This window comes from Sinocyclocheilus rhinocerous, unplaced genomic scaffold (assembly GCF_001515625.1).
Source record: "Sinocyclocheilus rhinocerous isolate Xijiao unplaced genomic scaffold, SAMN03320098_v1.1 scaffold697, whole genome shotgun sequence".
Lineage (NCBI taxonomy): Eukaryota > Metazoa > Chordata > Actinopteri > Cypriniformes > Cyprinidae > Sinocyclocheilus > Sinocyclocheilus rhinocerous.
In genome coordinates, this window is record NW_015664033.1 from 1,773,432 (window position 1) to 1,791,265 (window position 17,834).

Genomic DNA, 17,834 nt, shown 5'->3' on the forward strand with positions numbered 1-17,834 from the left:
CTGAAACCAGCCTGCTGGTTGGCTGGTCATAGCTGGTTTAAGATGGGCGTAGTTGGATTAAATTGATCAAGCTGGTGTTCAGATGGTTGGTCCGCTGGTCTCCCAGACTGACCAGCTAAAGTGATCAAAACCGTTCTAAAACCAATGTACAAATCAGCTTCAAATCAAAAGTCCTAGCTGGAAGTCCAGCCAACCATTTAAGACTGGTAATCAAAAACAGCAACTACAATGATATAGTAACAAACATTTTTATTAGAGTGCCAGTTCACTTTTTCACTGGCGTTGGTTCTGGAATTATTTTCTATTTTTTATTTTTTTATTCATTTTTCCCTTAGGGATTTAAAAAAAAGTTTTTGTTAAATCCTTGGTTCATGGTTTTAACAGAAACTTTTTAAAAAATCCCTAAGGAAACAACATTAAACTTTAGTGAGGAAAAGAACCGCAATCCCATGAAGCGTATATGACATAATCAAATTGAAAACGATAGTGAAATCCCTTCATGGGATTTTTTAATGTAGCTTTTCATCATGACATAAAATGTTAAAATGTATATATATTTTTTTTTTAAATAAGTTGAAATAATGTGGACAGTTCAGTCTTTAAAGGTTTATAAGTTGAATCCATTTCCTAAGAAAAAAAATGAATGATGTTTTACTTACAGAACCTGTTGCACTGTTACTAATAGTCACCTACTTTTTAAGTCAGCAAATTACACCACAGACGTAATTAAGTTCTCAGGCATTGTTTTTTTTAAAATCCTTTTTCAAAGCCTTCCTGAAGAGGCAATTGTACATTTTATATTCCTGTGTTTGCGATCACTTAATCAATTCTTGTCCCAAAGTCCCAAAAGCCTGCAGTATGCGAACAACACAACATCTTTTTTTGCATGTAGACATCTCGTGCATTTAGTCTAATTTCATCAAAAGTTCTGCTTGTTTCAGCTCAGTCTGGCTGACTAGATATAAATCTAGTGTTCATACATTGTACAGTATCTGGAGAGATGAGAGGAACAGTAATGACCTTTCCACCTTTCTACTAATTAACATGTATGAACTCTTGCTCTACAACATTAACGATTAAGCATGAAGGTGTACTTGCTCTCACTGTCCCAGAGCAGTAGGATAATAGATGGGGAACAAGAATCTCCCAAGAGCTATGTTTTGTTCTAGGACAATTACACAACAGTTTTTTGAGCTAACTAAATTTGTGTTTTATAACTTCAAATATGCTGAAATAAAGTGCACAGCTTAGTAAATATCTCACTGAGTAATGAAGTGAAATTTTGATTTGTGAATCTTGTCTTTTAGGATAGGATCACACCGCTAATGGACTGCAGAGAAGATTCAGTGAAGATAAGCAGCTATATTTATTACTTCATGTAATAAAAATTGCAAATTTAAATTTCTTTTGATCTGCTCTGGCACCCTCACATTGCATTACCTCGGTGGATAGTGTTCAGGGTGCTGAATGTTAAATACATCTGTGTGCTGTGGAAGACTGTTCTTCCAGATCAGGTTCAAAAGAGCATCAATAAAGATATAAAGATGTGAATTTGTTTTCCAAATGAAGTAACTGATTAAAAAATTAAGTAACATCTAAATCAATCAAGCGTTAAGGAAAACCAAATGTAACAGATGTTAACTAAGGTTTTCTTTCAATATTTTTAATGTTTTTAATTTGGGAAGATTTTAGGTATCCATTTAAATGGATTTAACATTTTTGAAATAATAAATTCTCTTTAAATTATTTAAAAGTTTTAATGCTTGTTTGAGCTATCTCTGGTCTTTTAAATCATGTTGTATTTTATATTCAGGTCACAAAGTAGAAACATTTTTGGGGGGTTATCACTTTTGTGGTTTAATTCAACTATGATACCTGGCTGAGCGTCTCCACAAAAATTTTAATCCACACATTTTTTATCAATGCATTGATGGAAGTGCAACAGACACATCTTATAACAACCTCTTCTGACATTTGCGTTTGAGTGAGTGAATTGCTGTAACCAAAATAGACTCACATCTGTAGTTGGTAACCAATTATGATCTTTAAAACAGCCATGAGAAATTGAATGAGTGGAAAGATTCAAATGCTTCTCTAACACACTGCCAACATTTACAGCACATTGCACATTTACAAATGGCCCATAAGAACTGAAGAAATGTATTGCTCAGCATAACGTGCTGAGATCAGTCAATGTTTGATCAAGAAAGCCAACAGTGTTTACTAGGACAAAAGTGAGGCAGTGAGACACCCATAAAGGATGTTAACTTGATGTCCTCTGTTTTCCAGAGGTGGGGGACTTAAGTTACATGACACAAATTTAAGAACCACTCATCTCAGCCTCAGGTGGGCCGCCCACTGTGATTCACTGACCATATTGCACACAAAACTGTAAAGCATCTGGAAAGCTTTCATCTGAATTTGGAGTCTGTCTGGAAACAAAATCATATTTACAGGTACCAGGCTGAGCGCTTTTGAAGATAAACTAAATCAGCAGATTTTCCGAATTGTCATCAAATATGTTAAAGTTTTGTTTGTAGGATGTTAATCTCCAGTTATGTCAATGGTCTGTAGCCTAATTTTGCTTTTGGACAGGCAGAAATTCTTATCACATCCTATATGCACATTTTCCATATTTGTAATGTTTTTTTTATACAACCATTTGCAGATCTGCAAAAACATTTTCCATGTCCACCCATCTAATACAGATAACCCATCCCTTAATGGCATGTAAAAACAAAACTCTGTCACCATGTCAGTCAGATGGTCTCTTCCCGTGGGTGGTAATCAAGTAAGATGATTGGTTTAGATTATGATTTTTTTTCTTATATATACTTCTACCATGTCAAGTAAGTTAAGTCAAGTACGTTTTCAGCAATAAAAGTACTCTGGAAGCAAGAGTAAGTTGCCTCTTAAATATGTATAATTCATTATTCAGAAAGTTCATAATTCCAGGAGGAAAATAAATAAGTAATTTTAAACTCAACTAGTTACTGTTTAGTACCTTGACTTCACATGACTCTTAGGGCACTCAACTTGCATGATGTGACCGTGAGCCACTGACTTGACTTGTCTTGATTGATTGATTGATTGATTGATTGTGTTCACTGCAGACCTAAGCACTTGAAACTCGGTTGTGACTTGCATATGAGCGACTTACTCCCACCTCTGCTGTTTTCCCACTGCGCCTGTGAGTGTGGATCTAAATTGGGTCCTGAGTCCCAGCATGATGGCGGCTGAAAATGAGGATGTGTTTGCCTGTATGTACTGCGAGATAACACTTAAAGTTTTCTTTTGTCTCAAAACTGAGATAGCAGAAGTTGTCTTATGATTGCTCTGTTAAGACCAAGTCAATGGTTAACATTGATTCTTAAGGAAACAGAAAAGTAGACAATCCTCAGTGCAGAAACATTAACTTTTAGGTTGTAGAATCTGACCTTTTTTATTAATTATGAGGGTATAGCATAAATTAGATGTCAAGTCACTTGTGTGGTTATCTGTTTCCTAAAATTTTACAAAATAAACAGTTCTGGGGTCCCAGGGATGTCAGTGGATACCCACCAACAGCATATTTTCCCAGCACACCTCTCTGTCTTAAGGCTTCATGTGTGTTGTCTTTGTTCCCTTCCATTTTCATCCAGAAATAAAAGGCTTTTTTCCTTTTCTCCCACAGCCACTAAACTGTAATTAGCGTAATTCTTTTAATGAAAAGACCTCAGAGCATTTTTAGACAGTCTGTGATAGCAGATGAGCCCACACACCTACAGCAGAAGTGTCACTGACAATTAGCCAAACAGGGCAAAACCATGCAGTCTCCACATTTGACTGTGTTCACACGGATATGATGAAGAATTTACACGGCAGGCTGGCGAAGCGTTTTGTTCTGCGTCAAATTTCAGACGTCTGTAAGTTTAAAGTAACATTTCATGTACGCCAATAACCTCAAGTACTCGGTCTGTATTACTATGAAATGAAATGATGAATGTACTGATGTTATGAGATACGGTTAGCTCATTATACTGGTCATGAGTCAAAGTCAAAACCCTGCCATATTAATGAAGAGAACAGCAGAGAAAATATAACACCACCACCAGCACCCATTAAATATGTGGGAAAATGTGTATTTATGCATGTCCAACTCACTTTCGTGGCAACTTGTGGGCTAATGGCCTGTTCACACCAAGGTCGACAACTACAACAATAACTATAAGGAAAAATATAGTTCTAAGAATGATTTAAAATTTAAAAGAAATAGCAGAGTCCACACCGCAATTATAATGATAACGGCACAGAGAAACAATATCACTGGAATCACTTTTTTTCCAGCTAACGATAAAAATATTTAGCTACAGTCAGAATCCATCCTGCTTTAAAGAGTTCAAGCAGAATGTAATCTGTAGTTGCTATATAGTGATCTTTATAGTCATCTTCAAAGTTCTTGTTGTGAATGGGTCTTAATTTGTACGTTTTTCATACAGTCTACTCTATGCCCCACTGATGTTTAGGGGTGGTCCTCACCCTTGCTTTAAACCTCTTTCTGTACAAATCACATCTTATGAATTCATATTCATATTCATATTTGGCCATGGCCTATTGGGTAAGACCGTTAAGAACAGTTTTGTACGTGCTAATGCAAGAATATCCACGTGTGTGTGACTGTTTGCCATAAATGAGGTTATGAGGTGGATAATGTTACAGAGTTTCACTCCTCTGCCTTCCCACGTTTCTATACTGTAATTACATGCATGAAAATCTCCCTCTGTTCTCTCTCTCATAGAATTCATGCATAATTACTTGCATAATTATAGTTCTCTCCATTCTGCCGTTATGGTTTTGTCTTGCTCACGTAGCACTCTCTCTCTGGTTCGCTCGTATCCGTTGTATCGCAGCGCTTATCGAGCAGTGCCTCTCCTGAGCGCTGTCGAAATGGAGTATGTGAGAAGCCCTGCTGAGAAAGAGTGGCGCACACTCCCTGCTTGTACGCTTCAGACGAGTGTTTGTGTGAGTCCTTGTGCTCTGGAGTTAAGAGAGCTTGGTAAGAGAGACACAAGGATGTCAACTTTACCCATTTAATTTTTATGGAGACAACGCGAATGCGACGTCCCAGCAGGTACAATTAGCAAGACTGCTTAGCAACAGAATGTCACTGATGAGGGAGTAAAGGAACATGGGAAGATAAAGTGGAGCGTTGATGGGAGCATGACAGCTGGATGTAAGGTCTTGTTTAGAAATGTTTGTAGGAGTTTTTTTTGGTTATAGCCTACTTTGAGGACAAATTCTTAAAAAGCAGGACATTTTCTTATAGGCTTAGGACCTGAAAGGTTAGAATTATAAACAATATAAGAGTATACAAACTCATTTAGCTAAATAAGGGGACACAATATTCTAACATAAAGTCCAAAAATTGCAAAAATGTTTCTGGGTCACTAAAGTAAGCAAAATAAATAAATACAAATATTTTAGTAGGCTATAAAAGCAATAGATGCGTGGGTCAGGGTTTGCATATTGTGGGGAGCAGCCAAGAGAAATTGCTTAATAAACACTGCATAATGTCTTAAAGGGGTCATATGATGCGATTTCAAGTTTTCCTTTCTCTTTGGAGTGTTACAAGCTGTTCGTGAATAGCTAAGATCCCTAAAGTTACAAAGACTAAAGTCTCAAACCCAAAGAGATATTCTTTATAAAAGTTAAGACTCATCCACGCCCTCCTAAATCGCCTCATTTAAACACGCCCCCACATGTCTACATCACGATGTGGGAAGATTTGCATAACGCCGCCCAAAGAAGGCATAACTTTATCGTTGCTGCCACCGCCGCCGCCATGTTGTGAAGACGCTGTGTGTTTCATTGCGAATGCGAAACTACTTTGTTTGGCCTTCCAAAAGAGGACACGACTAGAGATCAGTGGTTAAGTTGTATTTACAACACTGTTCCAGAACAGTTCAACCCAAATATTCAGATGTGTGCAGCACATTTTATGGAGGACTGTTTCCTGAACCTGGAAGAGTAGACTACAATGCCGGCTGTTCTGACTCACAGTCTGTAAGTATGTTTTCATATTTAAAGAATTTGCCACTGACAATTCAAACGCGAGTTTTGAGCAGTGTAGAGTAGCATTTGTAGTTTGTCATTTCTCCGATCACAAATGCAGACATGGTTTTATGTTTACGCGGCGCGATGCAACGCAACACGTAAAAAGACAGTATAAGTCATTATAATCCTTAATTATGTCCCCACTGGATGCAACAAATGCCTCGTTTATAATGGGTTTTAATGTTTTTGTCTCATCGCTCCGGCCGGACAGTGCATCACAGTATGGTAAGGGGCGTAACATTTCCATCACACGCTTGAGGTATTCGGCCAATCACAACACACTGGATAGCTGGCCAATCACAGCACACCTCGCTTTTCAGAACGATGAGCTTTGTAAAAATCGTGTCCTCTTTTCAGAAAGACGGGGCATAGAGGAGAAACAATAATGTACATTATGTGGAAAATAATGTGTTTTTGAACCTTAAACCGCATAAACACATTTCATTACACCAAATACACAAAATAATGTTCTTTTTAGCAACATCATATGACCCCTTTAATGGAAATCTAAAAATGCAAAAAGATTTGCATGAGGGCTTGGCATAGAAGGGTTGGCCAACTTGGCCCTATAGAAAATATTGTTAGCATATAGAAACAATAGAATTCAATTGAAAATCTTTAAGGTGTATTAACAATTCACATGTGCATTTGCTCTTAAATTGTTGTCCCCAAACACTGGACGCTACACGTTTTCATTTTGATTTAGGCCAACCTCGTTTTACACAGGTTAATACTGCACATATTTCCACACTGTGTATGTCTGTAGATTTTCTTATCATACATTCTCGACAAAGAAAAGGGGATGTAACACAACGAGTGTAGGCCTACTTTTAGTGAAAGTAACTTAAATCATGTACGGTCAGCAAAATATTCATTTAGCCTATATGGGTTCAGATGTAAGTAAGGGTTCAATTTAACTTCATTACAGCTGTAATCATGTGAATGTCCTGGAGCTATTGTTGAGTAAGTTAGGTGCGCTATCTGCTGGTCAGTTCGAGAAGCTTTTGTTTGTTTCCCACTCTTCAACAGTTCAGTTGTTAGTTCACAAACTGACAAATTCAACGGTCTCCGCTTCACTCTTCGTATAAAAACGTACGTGGTATTTACTTTAAAAATTACATGTTGCTAAAATAACCATTTTCTCAATTTTAGCCAATTTCTCAAGCACACCTTCTGTCGCACGGATCAGGGACTCAGCAGCACCGTCCTGGACCGGGCGAGCGCACGCGGAGCCGCGCTGGTGTGTTTGTTTTACCGGTGTGTAAATTAGCCGTAATTCGTTTGCTCAGTAATGACGTGGGAGAGAGCTAATTGGGGCAGTGTTGATGGGTGCGTAAATGAGTCTCTAGTGTGATATGCTAATGAGACCCTGCCTGATTCTCAAACTCTCCATGATCAGCTAGCAGACATAGGGGGATGAATGATATCATTTTGTTCACAAACATATAAACAACGTCTATGGCGGCTTTCACTTTAAGTTTACTATGAAACCAACACATTTTTTTATTTTTCATGTGCTTTTATTTCAAGCTATGTAACATGACATACCGTCAAAGAAAAAAAAAAAGCTACTTTATTATGCTATATTAGCCAGATTATACTCACACAAAACAGTACCGCTATTACTATATCACCATAGTTGTTTGGTGCTTTTTTTTTATTTTTTTAATTACCGTGTGAATAACATGGTAAATGAGCAAGGGATTTCACGGAGTACAATGTTATTAAATGGTAGCACCACAGTACTTTTTGTAAAGAGTCAAAAGTAAAAACGCAGAGACAGCATAATGGCAATTTCATTCTAAATCAATAATTCTATTTTTTTTATTGCTTTTCTGACACTCTCATGACGCCGTCTGACAGCCGTCTTTAAGGTATCTTCATGGCTTTGTTCACTTCTTCACCTCCTCCTTTTCTTTTATGACTTAAGAAAAACAATATTACATTAGAAAATAATACAGGGGTTTAGCCACAAACTAAAATCAGTCACTTTAAATGCTACAAGTGAGTTTAGGCATCAGTATGATAGATTTGGGCTTTGTGTTATAATTTTAAATTATTAGTGTTTTTAATGAGTAGAATTAAGTGAGGCAAATGTAATTTAAATATAAAAATAGAGGAAATCAGCATGCACAATTAAATATCCAAGGTACGGATATATTGTGCATCCCTAAACATTATGTCATAGTCAGAGATACACACTGGAGCTGATGGAGATTTTTGGCCATACCTCGAACCTCCAGCTTGCACTCCACTTCATCTTCTCCCAGGTCATTGATGGCTTTGCATGTATACTTCCCTCCATCAAACAAGCTTGGTTTACGGATGTTTAAAGTCAGCACACCCTGGTTATTCTGCATGAGATACTTTGGATCCTCGCCAATAATCATCTTATTTTTCATCCATATAATCTTTGGCTGGGAGGAGAACAAAAGAGAATGAGAACGAGAGTGCATTGTTGCTTAATGGGCTTAGAAGCGACTGCATGGGTGAATGGGTTTATATAGTCAAGAACTGTACTATAACACTTACTTTCGGGAGTCCACGGACAGCACAGCTGATGGCAGCGCTGTAACCTGCGATAACAGACCTGTCCACGAGAGGTGTGATGAACTTAGGAGAGCTGCACATATCTTTTTCCTTGTAGGGTTGCAGATTTTGTTGAAGACCTAAGAGAAAGAGAATGGAAAAAGGATTGCACATTACAAGTATCGCTTCAGCCGAGACATTTGGGCAATAATCATCATGTAAAACAACATTCAGTGTTTCAAGATGAATTTTTAAACCACCAGTATGTAGGTACCTGTTTTGGCGATTTCAGCTGTGTTTTTGCTGATGCCAGCATCATCACTCATGCCACAGATGTTCTCGCTGGACACACGGAAGGTGTACTCGTTCCCCATCACCAGATCAGACACGGTACAACTAGGTCTGCGATTGTGTTCAAGAACCGTGAACCACTCCTAACCGGTGAATGAGCGAAAGACAGATTTGTAGTTAAACAGCCAAACACAAATAACATCTGGTGTTGTTGACCTTGTACAAAACCTAGATACAAACCTTTCTCTATTCACTATTGGTTATGATATGCCCTAAAGCTGATGTGTTAGGTTTTCTGTGCTACTTCTTTTTGAAAATACTAATATATATATATATATATATAACTTAATAGAAAATAAGAACACAAATGTTGCTTTGTCAATAAATGTAATATTTTACATATAATGTTTTTCAAGATGTAGGGTATTAATTATCTATCCATAACATAAACTACATACTGTCACGGTCAAGGTGTGTGGAGGCAGGCAGGATGACGAGGACGACAAGGATTCAAATAAGGATGTTTAATGTAGAGACAACAAGGCAGATACGGGTAGATGAGACACACACACTCAGGGTAACATTCACAATAACCGACAAACTAGACTACAGGAGGCAGGAACTAATATAGGGTGGATAACGAGGGGCAGACAGGTGAGCACAATCAAGGTAATTAACTAATAATGAGGACAGGAACAACCAAATAAGGACACAGGGGCGTTACACATACAACCATTCAGGTGTGTTTTATTTATTGATTTGAAGTATATAACGGCCAGAAATATTTGGTGTAGGCTAGTCAAGTTTTCTCACACCTGACTACAAGTTCGGTGAACAATTAATTCTTCATGCTCACTTTGTGTAGGAGCAGAAAACATTCCTCTCAAAACACTCAAACCTCTGTAATGGCATTAAGATTAAAGAGGCCTAACCTGCTAATTATAACGGAGTGTTCACATGTTGACCAATACAGTAGGTACTGTTGCTGGTTTACCTTGGTTTTCAAGTCAGCCTTTTGGATGGTATAGCCAGTGATTTCACAGTTGCCATTATCTTTTGGAGGCTTCCACTCCAAAGCAGCATTGAAGCCCCAAACATCAGTTACAGTGACAGCAATTGGAGGCCCAGGCTTGTCTGTGAGAACGTGAAGGAAAGGGAAAGAAAAAAAAGGACTGTAGGTATTACTGTAGAGCTTGACACCAATACACTGTCCTAATTTTAACCACGAGACTAATTAATGTGCGCTAAATGGAGAAGAAGCTACAAGTGAGTGAGCAGAGGAATGATAAAAAATGAAAGGGAGAAAATGAGGGAGAAGAGAAAAAAGAGGGTGAGCACATGAGCGTGAGGTAAGGATAGTGAGATCACGCTAAAAAAAGATTGAAAGCGAGAGAGTTGGAGTTTGCGGCTAGGAGCGGCTGGCATTAATCCTGGGCAGGCTGCTGGGATGCTGGCAGCAAACTGTGACTAAATGGCTGTCTGGCTTATCTGAAGGGTTTTTGCACTCTCATTAGCTTACCTCCCAGAGTGAGTGTCCCCTAATCCTATCCTAATCCCGTTCAACACCAGGAATAATCCAAACAACACCCCGCAGAATAATCCCTGCAACCGAATTGACCTATGACATCCTCGATTTTGGTGAAAGTGTAAGTGTTTAATATGAAACCTTTCTGACAGTTTAGGAGTTGGAAATTCAGCGTCACTTTTCAAACTGATCCTCAAACACTTTCCACGGGTTAACAAAAATGAACCTGACTCACACTTCACTTCGCAGGGAAATGAACCTTCTGAACTGTGCAGTTTAATCCTTTAATTTTCGGTTATCGCTGTATTTGTGGCCCTATATAGTGATGTCTATAATGATGATGTGAGTGATCTCCACAAATGAATGTGCATTTATTTTCTAGACTGTTAGCAAGGTAAAACTCTCTGCGTCTTTAAATTCACCTTTACATTATCATTAAACCATTGCCAGTACATCCGTACTCATTGTGACGGATGTCTTCAGCCATCGCATCACATCTCCCGCTGTTTTTTGAGCATCCTGCCACGAGCGTTGCATTTTTATGATGGCATGTCAAGTTGGAAAAAACATTTCACAGACACAGCCTTGTGGGCAGTGCTCCAACATATCACACAACAACACTTTGGGGGGGCTCAAGGTCTTATCCCGATCAGGTTCAAAAAAATGTGTCCTGTTCCACGCTTGCTGTTTCTGCCCAAATGCTCTTATCAAAACAAAATGATCAAAATGTAAAATTCTTTAAAAAAAAAAAAAAACATATCACAAGATCCCAGTATTCTGTTCTAATTGGTTGCACAGTACTAAGAACACATCTTATGTAAAGGCCCCCTAAGAAGTGTGTGCAACCTAGGTCAGGTGAATGCTTGTGACTTGTTAGTCAAACTAATAATTCAGGCAACCCACGCCTCTGTAACTCTTGAATTTGAAATTATGTTGTTGTGCATATCCCTATTAAAACATCAACCAAATAATTTTGTTGACACTAACCTACAATCTGGATCTCAAGATTGACTTTGTCCTCCATGTTCTCAATCTGCACGGAAAGGGTGTACTGGCCAGAGTGCTCTCTGGCCGCCTGCCTGATGAACAGGATAGTGTCCACATCACTTGTGCGGATATTCACCAGCCCGGTGTCTAGAGGTGCACCATCTTTGTGCCAGGTCACCACCGGACGCGGTTTGCCCTGATAGCAGTTGACATGGTGTAAGTCGATAATTTGAAGTGCTGCGAAGAGCAGCCACTGAACAGAAAAGTAGCACTACAGAAGTACTACAGAAGAATGTCCGTGTATGACTGACCTGGAAGGGAATGACAAGGTTGACCTTCTCACCCACTCGTTTGATGTACTTAGTCCTAAGCTGCCGAGGGAGGCGGATTTTAGGACGCTCTGAGAGAGGAGATTGAGAGAGGAAAAAGACAGAAGAAAACGTGCTGAAAATGACAACAGTGGGGTGTTTATATACTTAATGTTCAGTGCATCACAGACAAGTGTGTTGTGTCAAATCTGCATTGAGTAGTTAAAGGGATAGTTCACACAAAACTGAAAATTCTCTCATCACTTAAAGGATTGTCACTTCCAGAATAAACATTTCCTGATAATTTACTCACCTCCATGTCATCCAAGATGTTCATGTCTTTCTTTTTCAGTCGAAAATAAATTAAGTTTTTGACGAAAACATTCCAAGATTTTTCTCCATATAATGGACTTCAATGGCGGCCAATGGGTGTAATGGGCGTAATGCATGACCTTTGCAATGTGACTACGTAATGTGTGAGGTCAAGCTAGTGCAAGACGAGCATTTGTGGTAAAAAAAAAAGTATATCTTTTTTTTTTTAAATTTGAAAATGAGAGATCGTAGATAAACCTCTTATTCCTTGGCCGGGATCTGCAATTTGGACCTTCAACCAGTTGGCCGCCATTGAAGTCCACTATATGGAGAAAAATCCTGGAATATTTTCCTGAAAAGCTGTCATTTCTTTTCAACTTAAAAAATACATGAACATCTTGGATGACATGGGGGTGAGTAAATTGTCAGGAAATTTTTATTCTGGAAGTGAACTAATCCTTTAAGAAGATATGTGGAAAAATGTCCACACAATGGAAGTAAGTGAGGTCCAGTGTTGTTTTAAGCAATATTTATCCCTATTTTCTCCTATTTTTTGGAAGACAGATACTGCACATTTTAAATGCGTATATTGGGATATATTTCAGGAGTTTGAAATGGACTAAACTCCACAAACTCCATTTTTGATTCCTGAGAATATGTTGTATGTTGTTTGTGTGCAAGTATGCATGTGTGCGAGTCTCACCAACAATCTCCCGAATGGTGACAGCTTGCGCCATCACAGCCGGAGGGCTACGACCAGCGATGTTCACAGCTGTCACCCTGAACAGCATCTTCTCTCCAACAGGCAGACCTCTGACCCTGTAACTATTCTTCTCAATAGGGGTCTCGTTGGCCTGCACCCACTCACTGGCTGTGAGTTCCACCAGGAGCAAAGAGAGCGGCACACCAACAAGATATGTAAACATGTCAAAAAATGATAAAAAAACAATTACTTCACTGAGACGGCACTCTATGTCAGCTCTACAGCAAAGTCCACCACGTGCCTCACCTCCCTCAACGCAATATTCAATTATATACCCATCGATGCCACCGGCTCCAATTCTCTCTGGGGGAAGCCATTTTAGAGCACAGGTACCATCTGTAATATCGTCCACCGTCAGGCGTGTGGGTTCACTAGTTGGTGCTGTGAAGGAGCAGGAAAACCAAGAGAAGGAATGCTGAATGAATTGAAATATATAAACTGAATTGAAAAAGCAATAAAATAAACCAAAAGTTGTGGCAGACAGTCTGATGAGGAACTAACCAATGGGCATGAAGGGATTGGAGCTGGCGCTGGGCTGGGACATGCCAATACCGTTAAGAGCAAATACCCTCATCTCATATAACACACCCTCTATCATCTTCTTAGCCTCGTATGTTGTGGACTCATAAATGTCAAAGTTCAGCTTTGTCCATCTGGACGAGCCCTTCTTCTTTCTCTCCATTAGGTAACCTTGAAAGTACACCAAAAGTGTAAGTGATTTCCCACACATCACTATCAATATAACGTATCAATAATATCACGTATCAATATAATTCATAACCTAATTAAATATTTTCTGGCTATGTTTAAAAAAAAAGCAAGACTGAGAGAATACTGACAAAATATTACAACGATGTAATATTGGATGTCAAGTTGGAGACATACACAAATGGTGAGGATCTGTTTTACCTTTCACTGGAACTCCACCATCAAATTTGGGTGGATCCCACTGGACAGAAGCACTGTCCTCACCCACTCCAGTGCATTTCACATTCTCAGGTGGATCGGGTACATCTGAACACAGCACAGAAAAAGTGCCAGGGTGAAGAGTTGTAACGAAGAGATTTGACATAGCAGCTAATGAGCACAGAAAGAGACTGTTGCAGATGGTTAACATGCATAAACTCACCAACAATCTTAACCATGACATCAGCCTTGTCCTCTCCTGCTGGGTTGGTTACAGTGATATGATAGAGGCCCTCATCGGCTCTCTCTGCCCCTTCAATAACAAAGCAGCTCAGGTTCTTCCTGGTCTCCACTCTCACACGCCCTTCAGCTTCAGAGATCTCCTGCATCATACAAACGTCATGCTTTCAAGCAAGCTGATATGCTGGAGATGCTACACTTCAAAGTTGATTTCCATATCCTATGTGATTTTTGAGAATATTTTCCTGCTGGAAAGACCAGCATCAGCATGAATTTCCATGCTGGTTTTGTGTTGGTCTAGGTGTTTACCAGCAGAATCTTAATCAATGGGATCCACAGCATGGGTAAGCTGATTGACTCTAGGGTGGTAGAGACACAATTTGAAATACAACATATGCTGGTGACCAGCACTGCTGGGCTTTTCAGCAGGGTTTTCTCACTGAATCTGATATAAAAACAAGCCCATATGTGTTGTTGGCTTTACATAAGATGAGAGTATGTGACAATTTGCCAGCAAGCTCTCACTGTATCTCCTTTTTTCCAGCACACAGTGGGAGGGGGCTCCCCTGTAATGTTAACATCAAACCGGAGCTTGTTTCCTGCAACGACGATAATGGTGTTTTTGTTGACAAAGCTGCCAGTGGTGTCCAGGTGGATTTTGGGTGGCTCTGGATGATGAAAGAAAGAATTGTGTCATTAAAAAATGTTGCCCTTACACAAACTATATTGTTAGATTTGTCGATGCAGGTTAACACATTTACCTTGGCGAGGAACATAATCAATCTTGATCTCTGTGGGTACAAAATTATAAAGCTAGGTGAATGCTGAAATTTAAAATTTGATTAAAAAAAAGAAAAAAAAACTCTGATTTTCTCTCTTACCCAAGAAGTTGAGTTTGGCAGAAATAGAAAGAGCATAACCATCTGGTACAAAGGAGTAATCTCCTGCATCTTCAGGCTTCACATCATCTATCACCAGCTTGTGAGTCCTGAGATACCAGGATTAACAATGTTACCACAACATAAGAAGCGTATGCCACATTATTTTTACCCAAAAAGCAACGAATACACTACTGAAAGAATACAATTCGTTCAATAAGAAAGAGCATAATGGATACTTGATGACTAATCGGTTTTAGTGTCCTGGCATAGAGCAATATTGGTGAGGTCAAGGACGAGGTGAGCTTACTTATGCATGAATCGATAAGGGTGGCTGTAAGTGGACCGCTATACCTGCCAATGTGTGTCATTTTGATGCGGTCGCTGGGAATGACCTCCACCCCATCTTTAAACCACTTGCCAGTCACTTTCTCATCTGACACTTCACACTTGAAGACAGCCTGTTCTGCTGCCTTCAGTGTCAGATCAGCTATACTCTGCAAAACCTCCAGTTCCTTCTCTATAATAGAGAAAAAAGAAGAGAAAGAAGGACAATGAGTCCATTACTACTAAATATAGAAATTTAACTGAAATGTCAGCCAAATGGTGGAAGGACTAAGAAGGTAGAATTGTCATTTTACTCTATCAAAATAAGTACCTTCCACGTCCAGCTCTCCCTTGGACTCCCCCCCACTAGTGTACACATAGTATGTCCCAATGTCCTCTGTGGTTGCCTCGTTGATGATGAGCCAGTGCTTTGTCCCATCTTTCTTAAAGCGATACTTTCCATCTCGGCTCAGTTCCACTCCATCCTTCATCCTGAGAGAGATGAAGAGAGACAGAGGGAGAGCGAGACAGAGAAGGACAAAGATGGAAATAATGTTCATAAGAAACTGAGGAAGGCAATCCATGCCAAGATTACTGAAGATAAAATAAGAAAGAGAGTGGAACTAGTACAAAGAGAACATGCATTGAAAAAAACAGGATGGAAAGATGTAGAGCAAGAGGAAAGTTAGTTTGTCCAGGCCTTTGATACAGCAGAAAACAACATTGAAAGATACATATGATACTGTAATTGTATTGTGAGGATTGATCCTACTAGAGCTTTTATCGTTTATTTAGCATGTAAATTAATGTATATCTTAAAACCTCAAAGCGGAAAAAATGAACATCCTGAAGAGTATAAGACTGGAAATTTTTCCATCTGCTTGTCTGAACTTGAGCAGAAATGTCGAAAAAAGCACAAGCAGTCACAGACAGTGCTCAGCCACATTACTCATTTAAACAGAGAGAGGTAATGACAGAGAAAACGGCATAATCTAAAACTAAATGTGGCATTTATTATAGGCTAATAGGTTTTTGTGTGTTTTGACATAACCATAGTAGTTGCTAAATGAGTCATTGTATTCTACAATTGTTGGTAATAAACGGAAAACAAAAAAGCAGTCAGACAATTTGCCGTTTAGCCAATTCACTGTTAATAATGGCTTGTTAATGTTCAATGACAATAATTAGTGATGTTGACCTTGATAGTAATGAAATGAATTTAGTCAGCTGGTGATGTTTTCAGCATTTTAATTTGTACAGTTTGTCAATTTATTTGTAGGCCTGTTGACTGAACTAAACAAGCTGGTGACCAATTGACCAGGTAAGTGTTGCCAGCTTGGTCCAGTATCTCACCATTTCACATTGGCTCCCTCATCAGACACTTCAACCTCAAACTCCACCTTCTCCCCAACCACCACATGGACGTCATCCAACATCTTAGTGATGGTGACAGGTGGTTCTGTTCATATAAACACACCAATAAGTGGTTAATACAATCAAACACTATAAAATGAACAACATTTTCATCAAAGAGGAGTTTCTGGGGCTGATGGCAGCTACAATGCCACATAACCATGAATAAATAAGACAATAAAGGTACAAGAACTAAAACAAGAGACAGACACAGAGACTTGGCTCAAAAGAACATGGCTCATGTAAAAACAAGGTAAGGACGGACAGCATAGACCGAGTTTTAAAATAATCAATAGGCAGATGGCTACCACTCAGGGGCAGACAGGACACAGGACAGAGACAGATAAACAGAAAGAACAAATGAAATTACAAAAAGGGGGGTGTGCTAATGATGCCATTGATGTTGATGATGATGAAGATGGTGATAACGACAGTGTACCTTGGACAAAGACCTCAGTGAAACTCTTCTCCTCTCCAACCACACATTCATACTCGGCATCATCAGCGAGGGTGCACTTGTTAATAGTGAGCTTACGGATACCACCCACACTCTCAAAGATATATCTAACAGAAAGAGAGAAATTCAGCACAAACCTCATGTAAGGCATCGAGCATCAACCATCAATAGCGGTCATCAGTGACGACCAGTGCACCTCTCAAGTGCTATGTTCCAGTGCTTTTAAACACAAATACAAAGGGTCATACTTGGCTGAAGGTTTGATCTCCTGTCCATTTCTCAGCCATTTGACTTGAGCGTTGGGGTCAGCCAGCTCCACACTAAGCTGTATTTTCTTTCCTTTCTCCATAGAGTAAGCAGGATCCAACTTCTTTAGGAAAGCTGAAAACAGAAGCAGCACTAACATATTCAGTCCATTACAATACTGGCCCACCAATTCAAATCTATTTTGCTTGGTTTATTAACAAAATTACATTTTACGGTTGGATTTGAACCCTTCATATGTATGTATGTGTGTGTGAGGAACTATGACTTGGTACATCCGTCATGTGTCTCACCATCGCTCTTTTTGGGCTCCACCTTCTTCATCTTCTTAAGTCTTTTGAGCATGCCCCTGAGATCAGTGATGCCGTACTCAAAGGCGATCTTCTCAAAGTCACATGGCTTAGCATTTTTCAGGATCTCCCACACATCCACATCTATCTCAGGCTCCTCCTTCTGCTTCCTCTCTCTGAGGCACATGGAATCCAAAAATATGGTTAATCTTCATATTTGGTTGCGATTGACTGTTTTTATGTTGAGTCCT

The 17,834-nt window shown here is 39.2% G+C and overlaps 1 protein-coding gene across 3 annotated transcripts in view; it reads right to left on the bottom strand.

Moving 5' to 3' along the window:
- Positions 1 to 7,613: 7,613 nt before the first annotated feature.
- The window catches only part of LOC107729557 (myosin-binding protein C, fast-type-like), a 31,961-nt gene continuing 21,740 nt past the window's right edge, over positions 7,614 to 17,834 (bottom strand). For all 3 annotated transcript variants that reach the window (XM_016540123.1, XM_016540122.1, XM_016540121.1), the window contains 21 exons: positions 17,587 to 17,759; positions 17,278 to 17,410; positions 17,012 to 17,136; positions 16,513 to 16,618; positions 15,491 to 15,651; positions 15,187 to 15,352; positions 14,836 to 14,942; positions 14,716 to 14,745; positions 14,480 to 14,622; positions 13,938 to 14,097; positions 13,718 to 13,822; positions 13,310 to 13,498; positions 13,055 to 13,189; positions 12,749 to 12,916; positions 11,737 to 11,825; positions 11,426 to 11,621; positions 9,908 to 10,047; positions 8,897 to 9,056; positions 8,626 to 8,762; positions 8,324 to 8,510; positions 7,614 to 8,017 (listed from right to left, as the gene is read on the bottom strand). In XM_016540123.1, coding sequence (XP_016395609.1) covers positions 7,986 to 8,017; positions 8,324 to 8,510; positions 8,626 to 8,762; positions 8,897 to 9,056; positions 9,908 to 10,047; positions 11,426 to 11,621; positions 11,737 to 11,825; positions 12,749 to 12,916; positions 13,055 to 13,189; positions 13,310 to 13,498; positions 13,718 to 13,822; positions 13,938 to 14,097; positions 14,480 to 14,622; positions 14,716 to 14,745; positions 14,836 to 14,942; positions 15,187 to 15,352; positions 15,491 to 15,651; positions 16,513 to 16,618; positions 17,012 to 17,136; positions 17,278 to 17,410; positions 17,587 to 17,759 — 2,842 coding nt within the window. In that variant the 3' untranslated portion in view covers positions 7,614 to 7,985. The remainder of the gene's footprint in view (positions 8,018 to 8,323; positions 8,511 to 8,625; positions 8,763 to 8,896; positions 9,057 to 9,907; positions 10,048 to 11,425; positions 11,622 to 11,736; positions 11,826 to 12,748; positions 12,917 to 13,054; positions 13,190 to 13,309; positions 13,499 to 13,717; positions 13,823 to 13,937; positions 14,098 to 14,479; positions 14,623 to 14,715; positions 14,746 to 14,835; positions 14,943 to 15,186; positions 15,353 to 15,490; positions 15,652 to 16,512; positions 16,619 to 17,011; positions 17,137 to 17,277; positions 17,411 to 17,586; positions 17,760 to 17,834) is intronic.